The 12508-nt window shown below is 44.5% G+C and overlaps 1 protein-coding gene across 1 annotated transcript; it reads right to left on the bottom strand.

Moving 5' to 3' along the window:
* Nucleotides 1-326: 326 nt before the first annotated feature.
* On the bottom strand, nt 327-12502 carry ZC3H6 (zinc finger CCCH-type containing 6). Its single transcript, XM_009073179.1, has 12 exons — nt 12398-12502; nt 8177-8357; nt 7609-7734; nt 6849-7104; nt 6496-6617; nt 6279-6395; nt 5472-5583; nt 4829-4938; nt 4119-4372; nt 2909-3429; nt 2302-2541; nt 327-1807 (listed from the first exon to the last, which is right to left on the bottom strand). Exons 1-12 carry the CDS (start codon nt 12487-12489, stop codon nt 327-329), a joined length of 3612 nt encoding a protein of 1203 aa, XP_009071427.1. The 5' UTR covers nt 12490-12502.
* Nucleotides 12503-12508: the final 6 nt, after the last annotated feature.

Below are 12508 nucleotides of genomic sequence, written 5' to 3' on the forward strand. Positions count from 1 at the left end.
GAGACAGCTCACACATATACAGCTCTGGGGACTTTCTTTATGACTTATTTACAATGAAAGTGCTTTTCTCAGCTCTAACATGATCCAGAGAGGATTTGCTTTAACAGGTCAATGATGAATCTCCCTGAAATTGGAAAAAAGGAGGATTCTCTTCTAGAAAATCCCACAGCTTTGCAAACACTAGAGCATACTGTACTGTGTGGTTCAGAGATTAGCAGCTGAAAAGTGTGGAGAATTATAATTTACAAATAAATAAAGCCCAAAGAGGTACAAAACAGCAGAGAACTGCAGGATCCACCACGGGAAAAACACCTCGGAGCAATCTGCTAACAAAATGGGGAAGCAGTTGGATCAAAAGTCTTGAAAACATCTTTGAGGGATTTATCATCCGACTCCCCGTTGGGATCGGGATCCGGCGCTGGTGGAACCTGTCCGGGCTGCCTCACCTGCCTGGGATCGCTGTACTGTGGCCGGATTAATCCCGACAAAGCCTGGATCGGGAGGTTATGCACCGCCGGAGCAGCACTGGAGTGTTTAGCCTGAGATTTACTGGTGCTGTTGGCTTTGTCTGAAGCAGCTTCTGCTGAGCCTTCCGTGGGTTTTTCCACACTGGAGGCAGCCTTCTGCAGGGATGCATCCTCCGGGATGCCAGGCTCGTTTTTCCCCGAATTTTTCAAGATACTTTTTTTCTGGTTCTCTCCATTCTCTCCCGAACTAGCTGGAGCTGTGTCCGAGGATGAGCTGTGATCTCTGGGATCATACAGACTAATCCCACTCAGGATGGAGCCAGGAGTTCCCAGCCTGACACCGCTCGACGATAGCTTGGGCGCATAGGGAGGCAAAGCATCAGGATCGGCTTTGGGAGTCGCAGCTTCCGAGGGCTGGGATGAGCTGGCGGCAGCTCTGGCGAGGCGTGGGTCAAACTTAGAAGGGTGGGAATCCTTCCCAACTCCATGGTCTGTGCTCGACAGTCTGTGGAGTCTGGGATCCACGTTTTTTTGCAAGCGGGGATCCCCCAGTTTGCTGGAGCTACTGGTGTGGGAATCTGTGGATGGATCCAAGTAGCTGCTCCGGGCTGTGAGGCTGTTTTTGGCCTTGGCAGCGAGCCGGGGGTCAGCTGGCACCGTGCTCGGATGTGCATCACCCTTCAGATTCCGCAGTTTATTCAGTCTCTGGTCAGCAATGAGAGGGGGAAGAGGTAAATTGATGGAAGAAACGGGATCAGGCTTAGGCAAAGGGATTGGTAGCAAGTCCTCAGGAGCCCAGACAATGTGCTTGGCAAAGTTGGGTTTCATCAGGGTTACATCCATCTTGATGTGGCTGAACTGCCGAAGCTGGGATCGGGGATCCCTTAACGTGACACCAGGCAGAGGTTCCAAGGGAATGAGGAAAGCTCGTTCCCTCAGTTCCCTTTCCGAGTCCTCCTCATCATCATCCATCCCTTTCTGCTTGACTTTAACTCCAGTGTGCACGTGATGGATATCCAGCTTGGAGCTGGCATGGCCTCCCTCGCTCACCTTGTGCATCCGCGGATCCCGCGCCAGCCGCGGGTCCAAGGATGCCGACTCGGAAGGCTTCCTGGGATTGGGCCTTGGAGAAGCCCTAAGTCTCGGGTCAGCAGCCTGAGGCCCCACACCTTTGTCTTTGGCCAGCCTGGGATCTGTAGGAATTCCAAGCATGTGCTGCTCCGTGGAATGTTGTTGCCGATTCCTGAAGTTTTCGCTTTGTTTCTTTAAGGTTTTGAGTATTGATTTAACACTGCTTCCCTCCTCCTCCTCACTGCTGGAATACCAATTCACATTGTCATCTAAAAAGAGAAGAAATTCCAAAAAATGAGATTATTCCAGCACATAATCCCCCGGGAACACAACACACTCAATGGGCAGTTCCCAGTAAAATCAAACTGAAAAGATGTGATATTAAAATCTCACTCCCTGTGTTATAATCCAAATCCCAAGGTTTGGCAAAAAGGTTGAGATTCAGGAAGGGAAGAAATGAGGGTATCTCACTTTAAAGGGTATCACAGTGGGAAAAATTCTGCTCTAGGGAAAAAAAAGGTCAACGGAGTAACAAGGATCTGGGATGCACTTCCAGTCCAGGCAGCCAGAAATAACCCTTCTGGAATCAAGGAATTTCAACAGGAATTATCAACCACAGAACCCTTTAAAAGTGCAAACTAGATGCAAAAATTATCCCAATAACTGTGAATGGCGATGTGATGCAAATCAACACTAATGGATCTGCTCCAGGCTAAGTCACAGCCAAAGAATATGTTGAGAATTCCAAGAAACTCCTCCTCACCTTCATCTTTGCTCATGGCCCTCTGGCCTTGGCTACTGACGGCATCTCCATCTCGCTGATGCTTTTGGCTAAGCCTCACATAAAGGGCTTTCTGCATGGCTGGGAGGAAATCTGGAACATTAATGGCCTGTTTGTGGCCCATGTGGCCACTCAGGCATTCCGACTCGCTCCCGCCTTGGTGTGACTCCTGAGCCATCAGGTGAGCCTGGTGGTCTGGGAATTCTCCGTGCCATGTTCCATCTGCAGGAAAACAAAACCCCAGTTAGAACTGTGAAACAGTGAATCACAGAATGGGTTGGCTGGGGAGGGAGCCTACAGCTCATCCAGTTCTAATGCCCTGCCATGGTCAAGGACACCTTCCACTAGACCAGGTTGCTCCAAGCCCCATCCAACCTGGCCTTGAACACTTCTACAGACGGGGCAGACACAGCTTCTCTGGACTTGTGCCAGTGCCTCACCACTCTCACAGGGAAGAATTCCTCCCGAATATCCAATCCATACCTAAAGCAAAACATGACTCACACAACTGGAAAGCACCAAAAAAGACAATACATTGAAGCCGTTTCAGGAAGTTTCTCTCCAAAATTCTCCCAGCAAATGTCCTTACCTCCAGAGTTATTTGCTGGCTGGAAGTTGTGCACAGCTTGGTGGGAATAATAGTTGTCATAGAAGTCAGCTGGGTTCTGCATGGGCTCATAGTTCATGTTGGGCTGCCTGTCCCCAGGCATCTGCTGGTACTGTGGCCCTGGGGGACAATGGTTGTCCCTTGGCATGTTCACCATGTGTCCCTGTACTCCGGGGGCATTGTAGGACCCCCCAAGCCCTGGTGGGGTGAGGGGTGGCCCTCCCTGCTGCCCCTGCATGGGCATTCCAGTCTGGTTCTGTGGACCCATGTATCCTGGGGGAACTCCCTGCATGGGAGGGCTCTGCGGCATTCCCGGCCCCTGAGGCCCTCCGCATGGATGATGGCCAGGAGAGCCAGGATGCATTGGAGGGCCATTGTGTCCTTGGGCCATGCCAGGGCCTGGCCCTGGGCTGGAGCCTGGATTGTACATGTGCTGGGAGTGGGGGTCATTGCCCTGGAACGGTGGCCGTGGGGGTGATGAGCTGTTGTAGAATGTTGGTGGCCTGGAAAGAAGAGAAAATTAAGGGATCAAATTTGGTACCTACAAAGACCAACCCCCTCCCCACTCTACTTGTGCTTATTTGACTTCAAGTTGGATAAAAAACCCAAAGAGGCAGAGTTATTTTCCAGAAGAGTAACTACATACATTCCATATAGAATCAATGCGGTTGGAAAAGATCTCCAAGATCACTGAGCCCAACCTGTCACCCATCACCACCATCTCAACTAGACCAGAGCACTCGCTGCCACATCCAGTAGTTCCCTGAACACCTCCAGGGATGGTGATGCCACTACCTCCCTGGGCAGCCTGTTTCTACACTTAACAACCTTCTCCATGAAGAAATTCCCCCTAATGTCCAACCTGAACATCCCCTTGACACCACATCCTCTCCTGAATGTCGTAACACATGACAGAGTATGGCCAGAAGCACATTTTTTCCGTATCAGCACATCTCCATCAGCTTTGCCCAAGACAAAGCCAACTATCAATCTTGGAGCAGGGAATGACATTTGCTCAACCTGCAGGTAGAGATGCCAAACCAAGAGCCAACAGAGCAACCTGGAAGGTCAAGGCTGAGTTCCTTTCTATGGAAATCATTACATAAGTAATTCACAACTATATGATAGCAAATATCTGGCAGATCCTAACTTAAGAGATACTTGTGCTTCTACCCAGAATTCCAACACCTACTTCTTCCCAATTTTGTGTGCCAAATCCACGGTGGGTTTCACAACTATTTCAAACAGAGATGGAATCTTCTTATAATCTCCTGAAGGATCTTGATAACCTTCCATGTCAGACTCAGAGAAGGGATATTGCTCTGGAGGGGTTGGCAGGAGTCCGACGCCGGGCGGGGGCTTTGGAAGAGGGACGATACCGCGCTTCCGGAGCTCCTCTAGCTCCTTCTCATCCTCATTCTGGGGCTCCTCCTCATTATTCAACACCTAGGACACAGCCATGTAGGAAATATTCCGTCAGGTTTGCAGTACTGAAGTTCCATTTAGTCTTGTACCTTCCACTGAGCTCCTACAACACTACGGACATCAACATCAGATACTGACATTGGACACTGACATCAGACATTTCAACTCAGAGGAATTACAAACCCCTTATTTTGGGATTTGATGTGCTGATTCCCAGACAGGAAGAAAACAACTTCTGTAGTCAGGAAGGGACAATTTCCCATCAATTGTGGGAAGTTCAAACAGCAGTTTCAAGTGAGACAAGTGCAAGGAGTTATTCTAAGATTCCTAATGTTTTCAGGCTTGGATTCACATTCCTTAAGGCCTGCTGAAGAGGGACACAAATATCCTGCTTAAACCAGAGCTCAGGATTTCACAACACACTTGGCAGAGGCACCTCAGTCCTTCTCCACCAATGCCACTGTATGGATCACTCACCTTATCCAAGAGTTCCTTAGTTTCTGCAGTCAGAGGAGCATGAGAGAACTTGCACTTATCTCCTTGATAGCATTTTGCTCCTGTGTGGTAGAATTTGCAAGGGAATTCATGTAAGCAATGAATTAAGGATTCCTAACAGGTCCAGTTTGGGAAGCTTATAAAATCCATCCTTCATCCTTTACCAGCAATTCACTTTCCCAATGTCATGTGTTAAGAATTTCAGAAGCTAATACCCAACTTAACTCTTACTCTTTTTTTTTTCCACTTAAAATTCTCCTAATTATTCCATTTATTCAGATTTTAATCTGTGGCCTTAATTTTAGAATTGGGATTCAAAAGGTGAAGGTCTCAATTCCAAACGAAAACACAAGGACAACAGGAACATATCAGGGGATTAAAATATGTGGATAAATTTATCTAAACTTCAAGTGGCTTTCCCTTTGAAAACCTGACAATAAAATTAATTTTATCCTTATTTTTTCCTCTTAATTGTTGAGCAAAAAATAATCCTGTAATAAATCTTTGCCAGAGTCTCTTCAGGAAGGAATAGACACCCTTAAAATTCACTTCTAGCACAAGAAATATAAAGAAATGCACAGAAATGTAAACTTTCAGTTGAGTTACAGTATTTTTTCAAGGATATTGTGCAAATAAATGCAGTTCTCTCCTTTGGTGCAGTAACCCTGGATGTAGAACTTGCAGATTTCCTTTTTCTTTTCAATCTCTGCATCATGATCAAATTTACACTGTTCTCCCTGGAAATTAATAAATAACAAGGAAAAACCATTATCCATCTGGAATGCTGAGTAATTTCATTTTGTGCTGAAAGAAAAACATCCTCCTTAGCCAAACTTATACCTTTCAGCTTGACTAACACTGAATTGTGTTATAAATATATCCCTAAAAACTGTGGATGGTCTGGACACAGAAAAAACAATTCCTGAATCAGGATTCCAAGGAATATACACAGTACTGACAGAACACAAGCTGCTCTGACAGTCCCTGTTCTCTTCCCTTCTCTGCCTCCACCTCATAATTTGCATTAAAAAGGCATTTAAACAAGTATTTTACTGGATTCTTTTCCATCCGTCCTGTTATCCATTAGGGTAATTTTGCTGGACATGGTTTTGTTATTTTTTAGTATTTACTTCTGTAAGAAAGACACCAAGTGCTCTCTGAGCCTCTTTTAAAACTGAAGGTGGCAGCATATACTCATCTTATGAGCCAAAAATATTTCAAGGCAGCAACAAACACAACATTCCCAATAATTCTCAGCTTTACTTGGACCACTGGAGAAGGAAACAGAAGAAACCTCTGAATGCCCAGAGGAACCAAACATAAGTGAGTCCCAGGAGAAGATTCAGTGTTCTAAGTGTTTTCTATGCTTGAGGAAAACCAGGATTAAAAAGAGCCAAGAGGGTATGTCCTCTGCAGCAGGCACAGAACTTACCTTGATACACCTCCCTTCCAGGAAATATTTACAGATCTGTTTGCCTTTGTGCTCCACTGTGTGCTGATTGATGAACTCCTGACTCATGTTGACCCATTTCTTCACAGGTTTGCCATCCTGGAAGGAAAAAAAGGGAACATTTTACTGATTATGATGGAAGCTGCAAAAAGATTAGGTCAGATTTGGTGCACTAGTCTGGAATAACTCCATTAAGTACCTCATGAAATCCATCAGATCCCTTATTGCCTCCTCTGCCCCTTCCACGATCTTTCCGCTTCAACTTCTTCTGCATTCCACGTCCTCTGCCAACATTGTAGTTGTTCCCTCTTTGAGAAATGCCTGGAAAACAGGAATGACACCCTTAAAGCACCTCAGAAATCAAGGGAAAATGGTTCTTTAGGGACATCAAACTGAAAAAATTCAGAATTTCCCTTTTTGCAGTGGGAAATGTTATTTCTAAGCAGCCCAAATCCCTGGTGCCAGGAAAGGCTCCACTTCCCTCATCCAGGACTCAGGAAAAACATCCCAAAATGATGCACAACGTAACTGCTGTCACCAGAATCCTCTTACCTTTCTGGATGCCTTTCATGCCCTGCTTTTTCAGGGGTTCCTTTGAGAATGGAGGTCCCAAATCTCCACTGGAGGTTTCTTTAGCCTGTCTGTACTGTTTGAGCTGGTCAGCAAAATCCTCATCCTTGTCTTCCTCGTTGTAATTCCCAAAGTTTTCATCACTGTAATGGCTGTAGTCATCATACTCCTTACTTTTGACATTTTTTTTATGCTGCATTTTCTGGGAACTCATGTAATTCCCTGACACATGGCCATGCTGTGGGAAAGAGGGCATTAGGAAGCAACTCCGTATTTCCAAACCTCCTATTCCAAACTGCTCTAAAAATTCCATTTTTTGGCTGTTTTATTACCAGATTTGTCCAAACAAGCACCAATAATATAGGGAAAAGCAGTTAATCATGGAAAATTACTATTTTGGATTCACAGGCTGAGAAAAAACAGGGAAAATTGAGCTCTTGGAAAGAGGAATCAAGTTTAGAGATTTCAAGTGGCTCTTCGAGAGGTGTTTCCTCTCAGTCTGGTCTCAATCCAGTGCAGGTAGGAATAAAGTCAGGAACAAATGGCATCAGGCACTTAATTCCTGCCACAGATCCTGCTTTTCGCCTGGGAATCTACAACCAGGGAAATGAGAAATAGATGTGCTTCCAAAATCTAGGAGAATAAGCACTGGGATGGAGCCAGACTTCTAAACATACATTGTTTACATCTGATTTTAAAATTCGCTCACTAAATTCCGAGAAACCAGTTTAAAACTTCCCACCTGACTGAAAGAGGAATCATAATCCCTGTAGGAAGAGCTGCTGCTCTTTTTGTGTGGCCTTTCCGAGCGCTCCAGGTCGGAGTCATGGCTGTAGTCAGAGCTGTCATCACTGGAAGGGGAATTATGCTGGGGAGAAAAAAAAACGGAAAACAGCTGTGGAACTGCAGGGAATTTTGAGGGAATGAGATGGGAAAACTCTATTTTGGAAAAGGACCATCAGTTTCATGTTTTAGCATGAAGTTTTATTCATTTAAGTGGATTAAAATCTCCGTTACATGCATTATCTCCATGAGTTTTCCTGAAGAATTCACTTTTCATCCCAGAAATAATTAGCACAAGAAGTGAAATTACAAATTGACATTTTTGTTTCTTGTCCTAAAAACTGTCAAATCTGTATGAAGCAGCTTCCATGACTCTTTGAAGATTCAAAACCACTTAAAGAAGTCTTAAGTGTAATAAACCATTTTAGTTTCCTTTTCCAGTTTTCTCCTTCTCCAATTCATGGATTCTTATCTACACCCTGCAAATCCCATCAGCACCTCCAATATTTTGCTTGGCACTTCCTAACCTTGTGCTTGTCCCGTCTTCTCCTCTTGGATTTTTTCTTTTCCTTCTCTTTTTTGCGTTTTTTCCTGGATTTCCTGTGTCCTTTCTCATTCTTCTGCTTGTCATCCCCTTTTGAGCCATGTTCCTTCACATCCTCATAGGCTGCATCATCTATTTCCCCATCTTCCAGCTCTCCATCTTCTCTGTAGGAGTAAAAACAGCAGGACAATAAAATTCCACGTTATTTTCCAGCTCATCCAGCACTAGAAAATAAGTGATTAACAAGTCAGAAGCAACCCCAAGCTGTGATTTTTGGGAGATATGGATATGCCAGGGAGAAGACATGACTGCTGGATGACCTATGGCCTGGAATTTCTTAGAATTGCATTAATAAAGAGAAATTGGAACATAAATATTCCTGAAACGCATTTTGCCAGCATCAGCACAACTCATTCCCTCCAGGATATCCACTCCAAATACCCTAAGTAAAATGCCTACTGCAAATGGAACAAGGTAGTTCCCAATTCCCAGTTCCTTTGGGAACTGCAGGCATAGATTTCCACTTCTAGGACACATATAGGACGGGATTAACTTTCCAGGTAAAACAAGCTCAGTAACACAATCCTTGAGATTGCATTGCCAAGGTAAGATTAATTACAATTAGGTCTACAATTAAACTCAATTAACATCAGTCTTCCAAGCCCCAAATGCGTAAATTCTTTACATAACATCCTAGCATTTTTCGTAATATCCTAACATTTTCCAAGTATTGACTGTAAAAAAATCAAAAACATAGACTGGAGAAATAGGAAGAGATAATGGTCAAAATGCCTCACTTCTTGGGAATTAAATTATTCCTCATAAAAGTGATAAGGCAGAAACTATGTTGTGGTTTAAAGGATTGTTATTCCCGGTCCAATCCCAAACTGGAGCTGTGCACTAGGAAAAAGGAGTGCAGAATCTCGCCCTTTGTTCCCTTCCTCTTCAACAATCTGGACACTGGATATGTGAAAACAAACCCAGACAACATTCCCACTGCTCTGAGAGTATTCCTAAAGCATCTCCAAATGGGATTAGAACAGCACAAATTATCTTCCAGGGAGCTTCAGCTTGGTGAAATCACTACAGAAGTATTTGAGTAGAGAATTAAAACTCCTCATCCCAAGAAACAGCGTAATTCCAGGGTTTGGTTTCCCTTCCAACCTCCACACCTGGTGTTTAACTCCTTCCCTGGCCTTAATTCAGATCAAGTTTAAGAATAGAATCCTTTGTGCACAAAGCAGATTTCCACCTCAAGCTCCTTAAGTCCAGAATCCAAACCCAATGGAATGGGTTTATGGGAATCTCTAGCCCCAGCCACTGTTTATTTGAGGTCTGACTCAGGGATGAGCAAACGTCTCATTTTAAAATAATTATCATTTGTTTTACAATTAATTATATAATTATATAAGCGCAGGAGAGTTTCAACTACCAAAGTGTTTGTGACACTGAGACAAAATCTTCCACCCCAATGCTCTCAGCAAGTTTAAAAAGTGATGAAGAGCTCAATAATGAAGATAATAATCACTTTGAGAATGAAATATGAAAATATTTATCTAAAATAAGACCTTAAAGGGTTAAAATCCATGCAATTAATTGATACTACTGTGCTACTAGGCTGGAGAATTTAGGAATTAATAAGGAAATTAACTACAAAACTGGGAAGCAATTTTGCAAATAACAAATAACTACAAAAAAATTAAAAGCCTTCCTGGCTTGATCAGGTGCTGAGAAAACAAAGGCTCTGGATTAAAATGACCTTCCAGTTTGGAATGTTCAAAGTGTGGACACACAGGAGTTTTTACTCTTTTCTCCTGCTCAAAAGCACTAACAAAAACAAAGGCTCTGGATTAAAACAGGATTAAAATAACCTTTCAGTTTGGAATATTCAAAGTGTGGTCAGACAAGGGACTTGTACTATTGCTCAAAAACACTAACAAAAACTAAGACTCTGGATTAAACCAACATTTCAACTTGGGATATTTGAAGTATGGACACACAAGGGGGTTTTACTCTTTTCTACTAAGCAATTTATTGGTAATTCCACAGATCAGCTCCAACCAAACTAAATGTTGCCAGAAATGCCATGAACTTCTGCTGCAGAAATGGATGGAATCTGTGCAATTTCCATTTCCAGCAGGTTCCCACTGTGGGTCTTCCCTGCAGGGGCCTGGTCTTACTGGTGCTGCACTTGCACACCTGATGTAACCTCAAAACTTGCAGTTGGGGATTATTTTATGTGAATTAAACCATATCTTACAAGTTTTAAGTCTTGTTTACACACAATGTGATCTCAGGGGTCAATGTGTCTGTTTACTCTTCTGAAATGAAAACACTGTCAAGCAATGCTGAGAAATTAGAAGCAATTAGCCTATAAAGTAGTAATTACTGGTTCTGTTGCACAATTCCCAGTGTCACAACTGGCTGTACTGGTGAGGTACATGATGAGGAGCCCGCCACCTGGAAAAACTCTGCTCCCAGCAGAACTTGAGAGTCACTTGGGCTTGTCCTCACCAAAAAACACCAAGTATTTTCAGTCCCTCAGACAGCAAAAAGCCACAGCCTGACTTCAGGAACTCTGCCCCTGCTCCAGCAATCCCACAGGATTCCTGGTTTGCTTTGGGCACAGAGCATGACACCGCCAGATAAGCAGGAGGTGAACACAGGCACCAGCAGCGCTGGGGTATGTCCTGACCCTCACTAGATCCCAGGACCATTTTGGGATCACTTCCCAATTCCCAAGGACAAGCAGGAGGCGGAAACAAGAACCAGCAACTCCAGGCTCTGCCTTGACCCTCTCACTATATCCCAGGACCATTTTGGGACCAACTCCCCATTTCCAACAAGCAGAAATGTGAACACAAGCACCAGCAGCTCTGGGGTATGTCCTGAACTGCTCACTAATCCCAGACCATTTGGGGATCAATTCCTAATCCAAACAATGAGCAGGAAGCTGAAAGCAAGGACCAGCAGCTCTGGGGTCTGCCTCGACCCTTTCACTATATCCCAAGAGCAGTTCCCAATCCCAACAAGGAGGAAGGTGAAAACAAGCACCAGCAGCACTGGTCTCTGTCCTGACCGTCTCACTAAATTCCAGGACCGTTCTATGATCACTTCCCAACTTATATCATGGAATAAGGGACTCTTTCTCCAGTGAAGAAATACTTGTTTGCCCAAAAGCCCCTTTTCTTTTTTGCTCTGTTTTGGCTTTTCCCAGTGTTTTCCAACCCTCTGAGGTGGGTTGTGGAGCTGTGTGGGGGCAGGACAGGCTATGGGAATCCCAAAAACCCCAAGATTTTTAACTCCTGCAGCCGTGTCAGGAATGCTCTGAGTAGATGTGGACAAAAGGGCTGGCACAGTATTTTTGGAACTAGTCAGGAAGGCCAGGGCTGCCTGGAGAAAGGATTTGAATTTCCACAGCTACGGGAAAGAGAGGGAGGGAGGGAAGGAGGAAGGGAGGGAAGGAGGGAGGAACAGAGGTCCTTTCACCAGGAACAGGACTTTCTGCGCATGGGGATTGAGAGGTGGCAAAGATAACGTCAGTCAGCCCTTAATCTGCATAAAAAAAAGATCCAGTTAAATGTGTAAGGTGTAATCTGGCAAGAAAACAGCGTTAAATATGGATCTGGGGAAGAGAGATCCTGGTATAAACAAATTCAACCGAAACCCAGCCCAGCTCGGAGCACCCTTTCCTGCCTGCCTGAGACAGAGAACAATGGTGACATTCCACAGACACCCCCTGGAAAGTGCAATTTATGGAAAGCACTGGAACACAGCCCCCCCTTTCCCAGGCAGAGTAAACCAATGAAGATGTAAAAACACATGCATTCCAAAAGGAACAAAAAAAATATAAAACCCTGCTTAGAAAAAAATTAATGCACTTTTAATGCAGTGACACCCCCACCCATCCCCTCCTCGCATTGCCCCCCGCAACACCCCCTGGAAAGTGCAATTTATGGAAAGCACTGGAACACAGCCCCCCCTTTCCCAGGCAGAGTAAACCAATGAAGATGTAAAAACACATGCATTCCAAAAGGAACAAAAAAAATATAAAACCCTGCTTAGAAAAAAATTAATGCACTTTTAATGCAGTGACACCCCCACCCATCCCCTCCTCGCATTGCCCCCCGCACCGCATTACCAGCATCACCCCACTAAGTACCACCATTATGAGAAGCGGAGAGAGAGAAGAATGTTACTCGACCTTTCGTCCCCTGCATGTTGCCTGTCAGAGTCGGGCATGTTTGGGTCAAGAACTGGGTTTGGGGGTTTGGAGAACAGGCTTTCAAAGGCCATTGTGCTGGCTGTGGTGTGG

This window comes from Acanthisitta chloris, unplaced genomic scaffold (genome assembly GCF_000695815.1).
Source record: "Acanthisitta chloris isolate BGI_N310 unplaced genomic scaffold, ASM69581v1 scaffold21744, whole genome shotgun sequence".
NCBI lineage: Eukaryota > Metazoa > Chordata > Aves > Passeriformes > Acanthisittidae > Acanthisitta > Acanthisitta chloris.

Coding starts and splice junctions, on each gene's coding strand:
- ZC3H6 (XM_009073179.1), bottom strand. CDS start 12,489: ATGGCCTTTGAAAGCCTGTTCTCCAAACCCCCAAACCCAGTTCTTGAC. Junction 7,735..8,176: donor GAAGACGGGACAAGCACAAG/GTTAGGAAGTGC, acceptor TTTTCTCCCCAG/CATAATTCCCCTTCCAGTGA. Junction 7,105..7,608: donor ATGATTCCTCTTTCAGTCAG/GTGGGAAGTTTT, acceptor TCTTTCCCACAG/CATGGCCATGTGTCAGGGAA.